The sequence below is a fragment of the Calidris pugnax genome, unplaced genomic scaffold (assembly GCF_001431845.1).
Source record: "Calidris pugnax isolate Ruff unplaced genomic scaffold, ASM143184v1 scaffold56, whole genome shotgun sequence".
NCBI lineage: Eukaryota > Metazoa > Chordata > Aves > Charadriiformes > Scolopacidae > Calidris > Calidris pugnax.
The window spans coordinates 7,892,979-7,907,539 of NW_015090839.1; the positions used below are offsets into that span (position 1 = coordinate 7,892,979).

General features: G+C 38.6%; 1 protein-coding gene across 2 annotated transcripts in view; it reads left to right on the top strand.

Annotated features, from left to right (window-relative positions):
• Positions 1–14,561, top strand: part of BAZ1A (bromodomain adjacent to zinc finger domain 1A) — a 70,049-nt gene that overhangs the window by 19,001 nt on the left and 36,487 nt on the right. For both annotated transcript variants that reach the window (XM_014941930.1, XM_014941931.1), the window contains exons 3-5: positions 6,141–6,284; positions 12,390–12,491; positions 13,751–13,838. In XM_014941930.1, the coding sequence (XP_014797416.1) occupies positions 6,141–6,284; positions 12,390–12,491; positions 13,751–13,838 (334 nt within the window). The remainder of the gene's footprint in view (positions 1–6,140; positions 6,285–12,389; positions 12,492–13,750; positions 13,839–14,561) is intronic.

Below are 14,561 nucleotides of genomic sequence, written 5' to 3' on the forward strand. Positions count from 1 at the left end.
CCCTTTGAGATGTAGGCTTCAAAGCTGTCTGGATGCAGAGGCACTGGAGCTAATATCTACAAAAGCAGCAAGTTATAGTGTGGTTTTGAAGTGGTGAGGCTTGAGCATAAGTTCCTGTAGACAGTTTCCTACTTTATTTCGGAAGGTGAATTTGAATTCTGGTATCAAATTTAGCGTGGTGCTTATGAAACAGCACGGCCGACAGTACTGGAGAGCAGCTTACCTATTCATAGAGCAAGTACAGTTTGCATTCTTCTGGCATTGCTGTTTAAGGATCAGTCAACTCCTGGCCTGGAAAATCACATTTAAGTCGTTCACTTTCCACTGCCCTTAAGTCCTTTGGGATATAAATATATTTGTGTTTGTTGACTAATAAATATATTTGTAATTGACTAATGGAAGCTATGAGATGATGATAGATAGATGATGAGAGAACCTGCAACTCCTTTCTTAAAGATTGTTGAACAGCTGTCACAGCTATTTTTGTACACTGTCAATTTCTGTTAGCTCTCTTTTCTGTGCACACTCCACTTCTATAAATTTAAAGGAATGGGTTTGGGATTGTTTCTTTTATGATTTGGGATTTTTTTTTTTCATCAGTGCAATACTATGAACAAAAAGCTGGACGCTCGAAACAATGCATATACTGGTGTTACTGCTGGTGCTGTCCTAATTCCACAGGAGAGCCGATGCAGCTACTGTATATATAGGATTCTCTTGTCCTAAGTAAAAATGTGCTTTTTACTAGTTTCTTTGAAGCATACAATCTTGTCTGTAAAGTGACAGACAAATGAAGATGCTAAAACTTGAAAACAGCAGCTCTTACTGTACTGCAGGAAGCCATTATGTGCATAGAACTTGTCTCCTTGTTGTGTGATTTTGTTTTGTGTGTGCATTAAACTGTACCAGTTAGCTTAGTAAAAGATGTCACTTACTCCTTCAGATCTTGCCTTGCTTTTATCTCTCTAATTACTTTCAAGTGTTGAGAACTGTTAGGACAAGGATATGAGTTACTGCACTTACCTGACGTTTACTTCTTAAAAACTTACTAAAAGCTGACAAAACAGAATGAGGCAATAGCTTTTTGGTACTTCGTGGTACTTGCTACAATAACTTCTAGTATTACTTGTATTACTGACTTTTTTGGGGGTTTCTGTATTCAACTAACTTTATATACTATTAGAAAAGGTGTGCTTTTTAATTTTGGCAGTGGAAAAACTTTTCTGTTTTAAGAAGTGAATTTTCTTTTGCTTCTGACTCACTGAAAGTTGGCCTCAAAGTACTGCGATATTCCCCCACCACCCCATCTGAAACAGCCCTCTGCGTCCAAGGGATGTTTTCTGTGGGCTTACGGTAAAGCATACAGAAGCACGTTTATAACTCACCTGGGCCTTCAAGGGATCTTGGTATTTTGACCTGAAATGAGGACCTAGCAGAATGCCAGACTGTTATTTATATCACAGTAGGTAGTGCCAGCCAGATCAAAGCTGTTGCGCAGAACGCTCAGCTGATGGACATGAGAAGTGGTGTCCTCTCACAGCTTCCAACTCCGACCTTGGTTGGATGTAAAGGCCTACTCAGCATTTGGGAAGAACTTCTCCAAGTTAAGTGAAAGAGCTGATAATTGCAGGGTTAAGGTTTCCACTTGACATCCTGCAATGGCTGTTTTTTGCCTGTTACACAGTAGAGAGCAGCTTCTCTTTCCCCTCTTCAAATTGTGTTCTGCTGCTTCATCAGAGGTGGATGGAGATACCTGCTTGTCCCACAGCCTGTAATAGCTTGTGTATGTACCTTTGAGTTGCTGAGCTGAATGAAAGACCAATGTGGCAAGTAAGTTATACTTACGCTTTGTTCTGCGTTTTCTTCTGTTGCTCTCATCTTGGACTACTGGTGAGTTTGAAGCATGTACCATGTCTTGCCCTTGTTAGATGCGTGGTTTCCCTGGAACAGACCCTCCTAGTGACCCAGTGTTCGTATGCTGAGGTGTCATTTTTCACTTAGGAAGGATAAACTACTGAAATCACTGAGCTACAAGAAACCAGAGTCTTAGGGCCTCTAAATGAGGGAGGTCTTACTACTTCTTTCTCCTCTGCTTTTTTCTGTGGCCAATATTTGCCTCTCGCATGTGTTCTAGTTCTCCTTGGACCCTTCAGTGAGCCGCTTGAAGTAGTTGATGGGACAAAAGCTTACCCAGCTGTTCACATTGGGTTGGTTTTGGGGTTTGGGCTGGGTTTTTTTGGTTTTTTGTTAGGTAAGTGAATACAATTTAATGTCAATAAATTATACTAAGCACCAGAGTTAAAAAAAGGAAGGACTACACCAAGGATGTGGTCGGAAGGAGGAATGGGAAGGGAAGATGGAGCTGTGAAGTCATCTCTATATCTCATGGAGCAGCAGCCTGAGGCTGCAGGTGCAGTTTGCTTTTGTGCACCTTCAGCCTGGCACTTCCTTAATGTCCTCCTGGGAGTGACGAGGTTCGGTCCTACCTCGAAGTTTTCTACAGGTTGTGTTAAGCTGCTCTTCAAAGCACGGCCCAGAATCGTTCTTCTAGAGCGAGACTGATGGAGTTGGGTTTCCAGAGGAACTATGTCCTATGCCATAGTCTCCACTCAGTGTCTCTTGCCCTTAGATTGCAGGAGTCTGTTATGTTCTTTCACCTGTGCAGCTCTACCTGGATGGAATTCATGGAAATCAATGGAAGATCTTAGTTTTTTTAATCTGAGAGATGTACACTGGTATTTAAAATAATAATAATAAAAATACATTGGTGATCTCCTCTGTCTTTTTGTTTAAAACTTTTGGACTCCTGTGGTGTTCTTCTTTCTTCAAAACCCAACAGATTTAATCATGCAAGCTGAGCAGTTCTTGGAACCTTTCCTGTAATATAAGAGGAACTCAAAAGAGCTTGATTTCTCAGCTTAGCAAAAAGTAAAGCTGTGAGCATAAAGGCCATGTTTGGGACAGGTCAGAGGACCTGTAACCTGTTGTTGAGGGCAGCCTGTAGTGCTGAAAGAGGTAGGAGTACGGGGTAATTCTTTTGCACATTTACTGTTGTAGCTTTTGGCTGTTAGCGTCTGAGCTAGAGTTGCTGGGGTTATTGTATGAAAGTTCATGTTGGCTCTATTCTCAATTTATCTGATCCTTTTCTGAATACCTTTGGGATTCGTTTAGCGTGGCTGTAAGCATTTTCACAATATTTATTGTTATTTGAAGAAAGTGATTCCTGACTGAGGGGGATACTGCGGTATGTATTTATTTACTGTAATGCTGCTGTCTTTTTAGCTTGAGGTGCCCCCAGGTCTTATTTCATGGGAAACAAAGTGAGCAAGGTTTGACTTTGACACAGGCTCTGTAGCGATCTTAAGGTATCCTTTGTAGAAAGTATTTCAGGTGGTGTGCTTCATTTGAGTGTCTTGCTCCATTCAGCTTTCAGCTCTGCTGTTTCATGTGCCGTGTGATATAAAAGAAGCTGTATTAGTGAACTCAGAGAATGATTAGGTTATTGAGAAGAGCAGACCTTCATTCACACTAGAAGCGGAGTGCCTTTGCCTCTCAGCCCAGGAAATTGGCTGCTACTAGCCATGACTTGACTGTAGCAAAGCTAAAGATAGTCTTAATTCATAGATTATTATTTCTTTAATGCCAGAAGGAATGGTTGCATCACTTTTGTCAATCCCCTGTCTATCAGTAACCATTAAATTTCATTGGATTAGGCTTTTATTGAGTTCGGTGATGTGTGTTTCACTTGATTCTGTCCCCAAAGACTTCTGGTAATTATTTGAATGAAGGCATAGAGGATGGAGAATCACTTGCTTTCTGTGGTAACTTATTCCATTAGTCATCAAGGAAGAAAAAAAGAGAAAAAGCACTAAGTGGCTGTAAGCTGTATTGGGGATTTTCCTACTTACTGAATCAAGTATATAGAATATATTATTTCCATTCTTGCAGAAGGAGATGTGATACCCTGTAAATAACAGGGCAGTGTGATGGATAAACAGGTAAAAGAAGTGTTGGTAAAATACTCAGTGACTAAATAGTCCAGTCTTTTTGACCAGGAGGGTTGATTTGTGTGTGTGTGTTTTAGCCTCTTTGTCCTTTCATGGCATTGGGTAGCGTAGGTTGGGATTTAGCTTTCATGTGGCTATTTTACTGTGATTGTAAATTTAGTGTATATGCACTCCCTCTAGTGGTCTGCAAATAGTAAACGAATTAGAAAAAGTGTCAGTAGCCTTAAGCATTAGTCCTTTTGATTATTTTCGATTAGAAACTGATTTAAAAGTGTTTTTCGAGTTGAACTCTCTAGGTAATATATTTCATAATCTGAAACACAAATAATTCTACTAAGAAGTCCTTTTTAGCAGGTAATCTTTGTTGGATTTGAAAAAATTTTGCCACAAAGTCAGCTCCATATTGTTCAGTATGGGGGGGATGCTCTGATGTTCCCAATACTGGAAAACCACGATACTGTAATGACAGACTTTTCTCTTGGGACTCAGCCAGAGTCTGGGGCAGGGCCAGACCTTAATAAGCCTCGTTGGACTTGGAATTATTTTGTGAACAGCCACTAGGCTCTGTTTCCATTACATACTTGGGTGCTCTTGTTTCTTTACATGGAGTCTTATTTAGATTTGCACAGTTAATTATCTCGGGCTCTACTCACCAGGAAAACGTGTCTCCCAGCCCCAGAGCGGCCAGCTCTGGAAAGGGGACCGGCTGTGTTGGAATGGCAGCGTGCCTGTGGTCACTGAGTCCAGGCCACTCAGGCTGCCTCTCCGTGTAGGCAGCGCTGGTGTCCCCGTGCATAATTAAGCATGTTGTCATATTAGCACGTTAATAGTTTGGGTTTCTAAAATTATTTTTATATTTTTTGTAAATAACATCCTCGTAGAACATCCTGGAGCACTCTCCCTGTTGGAGAGATGCTGAGGGAGGACAGCTACAGGCACTAACTGTATTACAGGTTCTAGCTAAATTCACAAGTGAATATGACCTAGGATTTTTTTAACATTTTCAACTTTTCTCCATCTGCCCCTCTTTTTTTCCCTCAGTGTGTGCAGATTTTGGATAGTACTGTCTGCTTGCAGACAGAGGTGTTTAAGAAATATTTTGGCATTATTTCCTTTTTGCAGTGTTCAGTTCAGATAGAGCAGCTCTTAGAATTTGTATGTCATAGATTTGTTGGGTTTTTTGTTTGTTTATTTTTAACTTAGGCATGATGCCACACTAATTCAAGCCCTGTGCTTCATGTATTCTCCATTTTGTTCATTTCAAGTGACAGTTTGGTGCCCAGAGAAGAGAATTATTATGTGTTCTTTCTCCCCCTGCCCTTTGAGCTTTTAGTTGTAGTATGTGACAGCATCCATTGACTGCTATAGTTAATTTCCATGAAGCAGACAAAGCTTTAGGAGATTAAACTAAAAAATATGAACCATGGAATTCCAGAAAGGGGTGAAAGTTAGTGGTTAAGAACCAGCTATAATACAGTTACCCAGCATGAAGTGTTGATTAATTATACTTTTTAATATGTAGTTAATTCTGCCTTTTATAACTAGCATTCAGGATGGCAAAGGGATAGACTTGTTTTGTCAATTGTGTGCATGCCAGATGGAGCCTTAATATGTGTCAGCAGATAAATGGGCCATTATTAAGATTAGATGCATAATGATCATTTCAGCCTTGTTTATTTAGGTCATCGACAGCAGTAGAAGATGATCTGTTATAAGTAAAAATACTTTGGGATCTGAAAATCTTTTGCTTTTCTTAGACTGCTATCAAAATAAATGTAAAAGGTTTAGTGTGTAGTTTTAAAGTAACATATTACGTTAACTTTTAATTTACTTAGGCGAGAACTGAAAAAAAAACTGCAACCACAAATAATTCTCCAGTGACTTGATTTGTTGTCCTGAGTAGTGAAGCTGACAGCTATGCAGGCAAATAAATTCATTCATTTATTTGATGGAACTCATTAAATTAATATTTTGCTTAGTGTTTCAGTGCAAGTCTCTTAGTTATTTACTTATCTAGTAGACAATACAATGTTAAGTTATAGATGTATTCTTAAAATTACATCTGCTACAACTTCAGATTCCTTGCACTAGTGAAAGATTTTTACAGTAATAAATGTCTGTGTTTAATTTCAGGTTGCAGTGTAAGATTTTGGAAGTGATAGCTCCAACCCATCACAATGGAATGGCGAATGGCCATGCCAGCAGCACTGATGGAGACACAATTGTCATCAGCGACAGTGACGACTCAGAAACGCACAATAGCTCTGCACAAAATGGGTAAGTGAAACTTTCACAGGATAAAGCACTTGGGCTGGATGGAAATGAGACTAAAGCAGATGTGGCAGGGTCTGACCGAAACAAATTACTTGATCGGTATGGATCGTGAGTGTTCAGCCAGCTGAAGGTGACAAGCTGAATATTCACAGGTGCCAGTTACGCTATGTGTAATCCACCAGAGAACTGTGTGTTGTGAGAAATGGGGTACCTACAGAATAATCATTGTTAATCTATTTGGAATGACAGTTGAGAGATGGTGGAAGAACCACGTATGCCTATCACTAGTCCTCTCTGTGCTGCAGAACCTATGCTGCTATAGCTTGAAAAGTGCAGTCGTGTTCTGCATTTCTAGACTCTGGTACTACTTAGCTTAGCATGATACATTACTTCACTTCCATCATGGGGCTCAGAACTGAGATTGCATTATAATACAAGGATGTGCTCCTTACTGGAACTCTCTGAAAAGTCTTTCCAGAGACTTAATGTGTTTGTGTCCAAAATATAAAAATGTACAAAGCTTTCTTCATTGTGCATGTGTCCATATTAAAATATGTATATATACCATTTAATGGATTTGATTATGATTTTAGATGCAGTGAAACCATGTGTGTCCTGCGTTGAGGAACTGCCTGCAGGCTAGAGTAGCTTAAAAACATTGAATAAGAGAGCATCTTGACTATAATTGTGGTGTTTAATTTGGAGTATCCCTTTACTCACCAGTAATTGAGCTTATCTATGCACCTTATCCTAGCAGTATGATGAGAAGAAATATTTCTGTGCCTCACAAGCACAATGCTGATGAAAGAAGAGGGTTTGAAGTTGGCCCCAGTCTTGTATCTTGTATCTAGCAACATACAGGCTTTACGTGAGCTGTCGTTGACTTTGAGATGTCATGCGGATGCAGAAGTTATTCTTATTGATTGTTGCATGAGGACTTCAATGTCCTGACATGCCTTGAATAACTAGGGTGGAGGTCTTCACTTGGCTAAGAAAGTAACATGGGATAAATGATTTTAAAAATTCTGTGCTGTCTCTTGAAGGCAGCGTCCGAGTTGTTCATGAAGAGGTCCTACATCTTTGAGGAAATAAATGCATTTTCTGTTTTCCACAAGGCATATGGCATTTGAAAGGAGGTTATTCTTGGAATAATGCAAGCGTTCACAGAGCTGACTGTGGGATTGATCCTTTTATATTGCTGTCACTTCCATGCAAGAATGAGTCTTACGCTCCCAGTCAGTCTGTGGTTCTCCAGCTGATTACTTGTTTTGACAATGCAAAGAAGGGAGGGAAAATTATTTCTTTCTCTTAGAAAGAGAAATCTTGTAAGAATATACAAGTCTTTGAAGCACTGTTTTGTGGCATACCTATCTAACATTTATGCTACAAACTTAAATTGCAAAGCTCTTATGGCTTTAAAATGCTTCCTGGAAGTTTTAAGTGAGTCTTTTTATAACAAATGTGAGAGTGTAATAACACTCCAGTTAGTTTCTCGGTATGTTCTGGGTGTCACAAACGTGGAAAGTATTACTTGCTGTACCTGTAGAACCTATCTGAAAGTACAGTGTTGTTGCAATTTTTGTATATTGGCATCTAAGAGTCTTTATACTCTTACTATCGCAGTAAGAAATCCCACTGAGCTGAATGACATCCTTTTGCAGCCCTAATCCTTCAGGGATTATATTTTGCTGTTTGTGGAGAACATGGATGTGATTTGCCTTGGGACCAGTGTCAAGTTGACGTGTGCAGAACCACAGTTCTGCCTCCATGGGCACACAAATCTCTGGGTTTGGAGGCCCAGGCGTGGTGCAAAGCTGCCGTGCTGTTAAACAATGGTACAGCAGATGCTCGGGGTGTTTGTGAGGGGGGGGGAGGGGAGCACAGCACAGATTGATGGGCCATCTGCAAATATTTTTCCTAAAGAATCTGTAAGGCTAGAGAATCTTAACTGAAAATAGATGTCATTAGAGATCCCAACCTTTCTCTGACCCGGCTTCTGTCTGTGTGGGGCAGAAATAGCCACACGTTCCGTACAAGTGTTCCTGCTGGCCTTCTTTATTGTGTTCTGCAGTAAAAGCTGAGGTTGTACAGGGAGAAAGAGGCCAGGATGCTCTCACTCCTGCGCTCCCTCAGAAAAACAGGCTGCCTCCTAAGGCCTGGGTTGTGAAGGAAAAAGTAGCAGTCTTCTCACATCTTAAACTGTTGATGCTATGCCCTGGGACCCTCTGGTACTGTAGGATAGTGGTCATCATAGAATAGCAGTGTTCATACCTGAAACTGCTAGACTTTGGGGTAAGGTTGAACTCTTGCATTCACTTCAGCACTCAGCTGCAGACTGGAGATTGAGGAGCTCGTAGTGCCAAATGTATACAATGCTGCTGCCACTTACTTCATGGCATCAACCGCATCACAAATACTAGAAGAAAAACAACTTCTTGGCTTGCTGGCAGGTTGGTGGCAGTAAATTTAGGCATTTATTCAATTTGAAGTGAAGTCTCATCTTTATTTTGGGGAAGGGTTAATTGGTTCTGCAAATTTTGGGATGAAAGCAGAGATAACAAAGTTTTTGGAAATAATGCCAGTGGAACCTTACCATCCAGATTTTTCAGCACCTTCAGCCTAGTTTTCTGCCTCTACTTGGAGAAGAAAAATGAACGGGATCTTTCAGGAAGTATGGTCGTAGCTTGTCATTAAAGCTATACAGTGTCTTCAGTGGAACAAATTTTTCCTCATCTTTAATTCTTAGCTTCCCTTTCTTCTTCTCTCGTCTCTCCACCCCCTGAATCTAATAATAATGATGTCTTAGTCCACTTGGTACTGTAAGGAATGTACTGGATCAAAGGCAGCTTAAAATCTCCATCAGAAGTTCAAAGTCAAGATTTTGTTGCGAAGTGCTGTTGTCTTGTCCCTAGAGCAGTATAACCAGCATGCTGTTACCAGCCTCCAGGTTGCTGTGTTTCCATGTTGAAGCTTTAGTTAGATTCCAGAAAATACTTGAAGTTCAAAATGGACGGTAGTAATTGCTTGGTATGAAGTAGCTTGGCAGCAGCAACCTTCAGAGGTGTGCAGAGGGCAACTTTGCTGTCAGGATCCATTCACTGACTCACACTCTGAGTAGGGCTCACACTGGAGCATGAGGAGATCATAAATGATTGTGTAATTTAGCAAGCATTCTTCAAGGGAGCTTTTCCCATTCCCAAACTTAGTCAAAGAGAAGAAGAAAAGCCACCACCTCTTTTTTTTTTTGGAAGAGGTCCTAGCATGGATTTTTAGATCATTTAACCCTCGGTATTTTTCTGTGCATTTTTTCTAGTTCTATTAATGTACCACAAGATATAGGTAGCTCCAGCAAGGCTTAGACCAGATAATACAGATAGTCACGTCCTGGGCAAGGTAACTCAGAAGGACGAGGTCTCAGAAGTTTCTTGCTAAAGCTCCTGTAAGACCGTGCTGTCTGAATATAATATGGCAGGACTGTAAGCAGAAATTTTTATCCAGGTTGTGTGGCCATTGCGCCAAAGTAACTGAAGGGCTGATGAGATTCTTATCTGTTGGTGGTTCAGAGTAGCCTCATTCAAAAAATGGAAGACTCTGCCAGGTGCTAGGCACCTTTACTTGAGTGCAGTAGAAACTAGTTTGATTTGGGTGAATCCATCCAGTTTTCACCTACTAAGTTACAAGATACTTTGTTATTCTTTACTCTGGATCTGGTGGTCTGTCGGAGCCATCCTGTGGAGATGTGCTGTAGGGGATCTCTGCTGCAGAATGGGTCTAACCTTTGCTAACTTACATCGTTTATATAACGCTTTATAAAGTAAAGATAACAAAAAACAGTATTGTGACTTTTACGCCAAAGTGACTACGTAATCTATGTAATTTTAAAATCTTTCTGTGTATACTGAATGACCTCTTTCTTCCTCTTCTGCACTCAGCGAAAGTTTGACTTAAAATTTGGATTTGTGGAGGAGGATTTCAGTAACATGTTAACTTCTTAGGATAATCATTGGAAACTCACAAACTAAGCAGAAAAAACTTTGTGTGTTTGGAAATTAGGGTGGAGTTAATATATGATCTGTTGACAGTAAGAGAAGGATTTACTCAAACTAAAAAGTAAAGGTTACCAATACAAGAGTTAACCGTTTGGTTATTCTTTGGGTCCTGCTTTTGATTACAGACAGCACTGGAGCTGAGAATCTATTAAAATATATCATACACTTTTGGTATAACATTTTCATTCTGCCTTTTATTGTTTTTTATTCTGTAGCTGAACATTATGTGTTTTGGTCCTTTTTTAGCTTGTTAGACTGAAGGACTGGAAACACAGAGGTATATGGTGATGGAACAAGTTTGTATTTGATACTACCCAGAAATTTCTAGCGACAGCCTTCAGTCTCAAGATGGGACAGCTAAAGTAATGAAGGTGATCACAGGAGACCAAATCACAGTATGATCAAATTTGAAGCCTCTTTTAACAAACTTAGTATTGTAGGCAGAGATGTTGAAATCTTGCCAGTGGGTATACTGAATTACTTTGTTTATACAGTTTATCTCTATTTGGCTAATACGACTAGCTGAGTGGGTTTTTTATTATTGTTCTTAAATTGGAGTTGGTCTGTGTCAACTCGAGACGTTAAGTTTTAGATAGCATTATGCAAGGCAGACAGTGCTTCTCTGTAGGTCTAGTAAATGTGTTGCTGTTTCTAAGTCTAAATCTTTTCTGTCCCTTCACTTGTTTTTAACTATGTTGATCATTTAATCACCATAACCTATTTTTCTCCAGAAATTTGCAAATTATTCTCATATAAAACTCGCTGTGGATAAGTAGTGTTTCTCTTGCACTTCATTTTTCTGAGTTAATGTATTTATTATTAGGCATCTGAATGTTGCATTTCTTTGGACTTCTATTGCATAGAATCACAGAATCACTATTTCACAGTGTTAGTGGGGAAAAAATACGAACTGGAGCAAATTTCATATTGAACAGCCTTGTACAGCTCGCTACATCTTATGTGTTCTTCATAGGGGTAAAGAATAGCAAGTGGTGTATTTTTGTTTTGTCACAGACTCCACCTTCAAGGGTTTTGTAAATGCTGTAAGGAGTGACAATGACTATGAAATGCATAGCTGTCAATTTCCTTGTTCGTCCACGTGACTTATTCACCTTCCCTTACTGATGACGGTTGCATTTTTCCTGATAAAGCAATACGACTTTTGCAAGTTAGCACCCTAGGAGAAGTTCATTCTGTTGTTTAATAGCAAAAAGTATATTATCTGTGGCAAAAACCCTCTCTTTGTTTTTAAAGGAGTGAATTTTATTTTGGTAGCACATCAGACCTGGATTTCTATTCCTCTAGGAAGAGGAGCAAGAAAACAGTTACTGTTAGGTTAAAACTGAAGAAATATTTCCCATGGGGAAAAAACCCTAGTTCTCTGTAGCTGATAGCTGTAAAAGGGAAGTACACCTTGGGGAAAAAACATGTAACTCAATAAGCATTTATTTTACAGGGTAGTTGCATTGCCTTCAGATTCTTCTTATTTTCAGAATATTGTTGGTGAGGGTGTTTTGTTTTGTTTTGTTTTTTTTTTTAAATTGATATGTCAGAAAAATATTCTACCTGGGTTTTTTATTTGTTTTGAAATGTGATCCGTATCTCTGTGCTACTACTTCTATTAATTTTCTTCAACTCTGTCTTTTGTACTCCTTCCTCATCATGTTTTTCTCCTTTTTCCTGCCTTCATGTTGCCATCATGAGTACTGAGTGTATTAAGGGGACAATTTTCTGAGGGATAAGGATGTATCTTTATTTGTCTCCCTCTTTGTTCTTCCTTCCTTCACATTTCCCTGTTAAGAAAACCAACTTCCCCGATTCCTTTTCTTGTTCCTTCCAGGAACTGGCTTTGAAGCAGATCTAAATCTAGTGGCAGAAAATTTGGCAGAAGTGAATAGGTCTTCTTTAGTACCTGTGGAATACAGCCTGTATTAAATATGTCTGGGTATTTTCAGGAGGTCCATTGCATATGTGTATAAATACATTAAACGTGTACAATATAAGACTGATATTTCATGATTGTCATTAACTTTTAAATTTTTAATTTTTTTTTTTTTAGGGAGAAGAAAGCCATAATTGATCCTTCTTTGTTCAAATACAAAGTCCAACCAATTAAAAAAGAACTATATGAAACTGTTATAGTTAAAGCATCTCAACTAAGGTAAAAATTAGTATGTAAAAGTTAAAATTATACTTTATAACTGTATGAGTTGTGTAAGTCACTCTAAGGTGTTTTAAATATAAAATGGCATTTTAAAATAATATGTTAGAACTTTAGTTAGGTGCACTGCAAGAAAATGCTGTGTTCCACAGGCTTTGTGTAGCAAGAGTTCTAAGCTTTCCTAGTATTAACGCAGATACCAATTCCTTACCAGTCTCTGCTTTCATTGGCACACGGATGAGATGTGCTGTTGCTTCTGATACCTGTGCCTACTGCTGTGCATGATGGAGTAGGTGAAAAAGAGTTTGAGAACTCTATTCTATAATGTTGATGAACTGCTGGTGGTGTGACCTCTCTCTCTGTGTGGTAGCGTTACTGGTTTGAAATGCTGGAGCAGACTGGCAATAAGACTGCTTTACTGCTTTAAAATAGAAAGATGCAAAGAGTTTTTGCTTCTTAAATAACATAATTTTGTCTTGAATTTAGTTAAAATATTTTTTAGAGTAGATTCTGCATCAAAACTTCATAAACAGGACAGTTTGGGGGGGAAAAAAAAACCACCCCAAAAAAACCCAAAACAAAAAACATCAGTGATTCCAAGTAATTTAGTTCCAGCATCATCAAGATTTGGTTTTTTTATTAACCAGTCCTCTGTAGTTGGTTTTCTCCTTCCCATGAAGTAGTGCGGGTTCCCTGGGATGTCAGGAAGCATTTAGAGCCTGCACTGTCCTGTCCTAAGGAGTGCCAGAGCCTGACCAGCCAGTGTCACTTGCTGGCTCCTGTACCTTACCTCCCTGTCTGAGAGACGTGAACGCTGGTTTCCTGTTGTCCATGTTTGATTGTTTTCACCCTCTTCTGAAACAATCAGACTTTAATTTTATTTGGGGATTTTAAAAGCTGCTGTGGAATGTTTGGAATGTTTGGAGGATCTAGGGGGGGGTGAACAGGCTGCAAAGTTTGTCTGTATGTGTGTATAATTAGGACATACCACGATCTTCAAAACAAAAATGACAGATGTGTAAAACAGCTGTTTAAATATTACGTGGGTTTTGCTGTGTTCATAAGGAAATTTTTAATTGAATTGGGGTTGCAGAGAATGGCTGTTAGTTACAAGAGTAAGAGTGTAATTTATAATTGAGAAAATGAGAAAAAGGTCAATCATATGATCTGTTACATGTGTTCTTGCACATATTGTCAGCTGTACTCAAATAATAATTTAAAATGTTGCTTAATAATGCTACCTTTCTTTCCTAATACAGCCGGAGGAAACATCTATTTTCTCGTGATAGACTTAAACTTTTTCTGAAACAACACTGTGAACCACATGATGGAGTCATTAAAACAAAGGTAAATAAGAAAATAAGTCGGAGTAATTTGTGGGATAGAATATTTAGCATATTTACCCTACTCAGCCATTTATTTTTTTTTGCTCTTCTGTACTAGCTGCTCAGAGCTTCTCTTTTAAACTACAAGCTTAGCTTTTTGTAAGTATAATAAATTGAGTTAGTATTTGACTTCTCCAAAATAGAAGGATGCATACTGTGATTTTTCTATAAAAACAGGTTTTTGTTAACTTTGGTTGTAAAAAAAGGTGGTAGTTTTTCTGTACATGAAGCAGAATTTGATTCTTTTATTTCTTCTTTAGCTGCCAGTTTAGAAATGTCCCCAAAACAAAAATGTTAGTTAAAACATAGTATATTTTTGCTTAGTCTAACACATGAATTGTTTTCATTCTTCAACGCATGCAGCTGGTATTTCCAAGTCAAATAAAAATTAACTGGTTTTGTTTTGGTACAGTAAACTAATAATACTCTATTGTAATGCTTTTAGCTGGACAATATTTTATTGTAGATTGAATTCAGTCTCCAGTTCTTCAGTGAGACAGAAATGCCAAAAGAGTTCAGATGGCTGGAATGGCCTTTTGATGAGGCATTAGATGTTGAAGATGTTAAGATACTCTTCTTTTTTTTTTTTTTTTTTTTTTTTTTTTTTTTTTTTTTTAAAAAAAAAAAAAAAAAAAAAAAAAAAAAAAAAAAAAAAAAAAAAAGTTCTAGGAAAAATATTAAACCC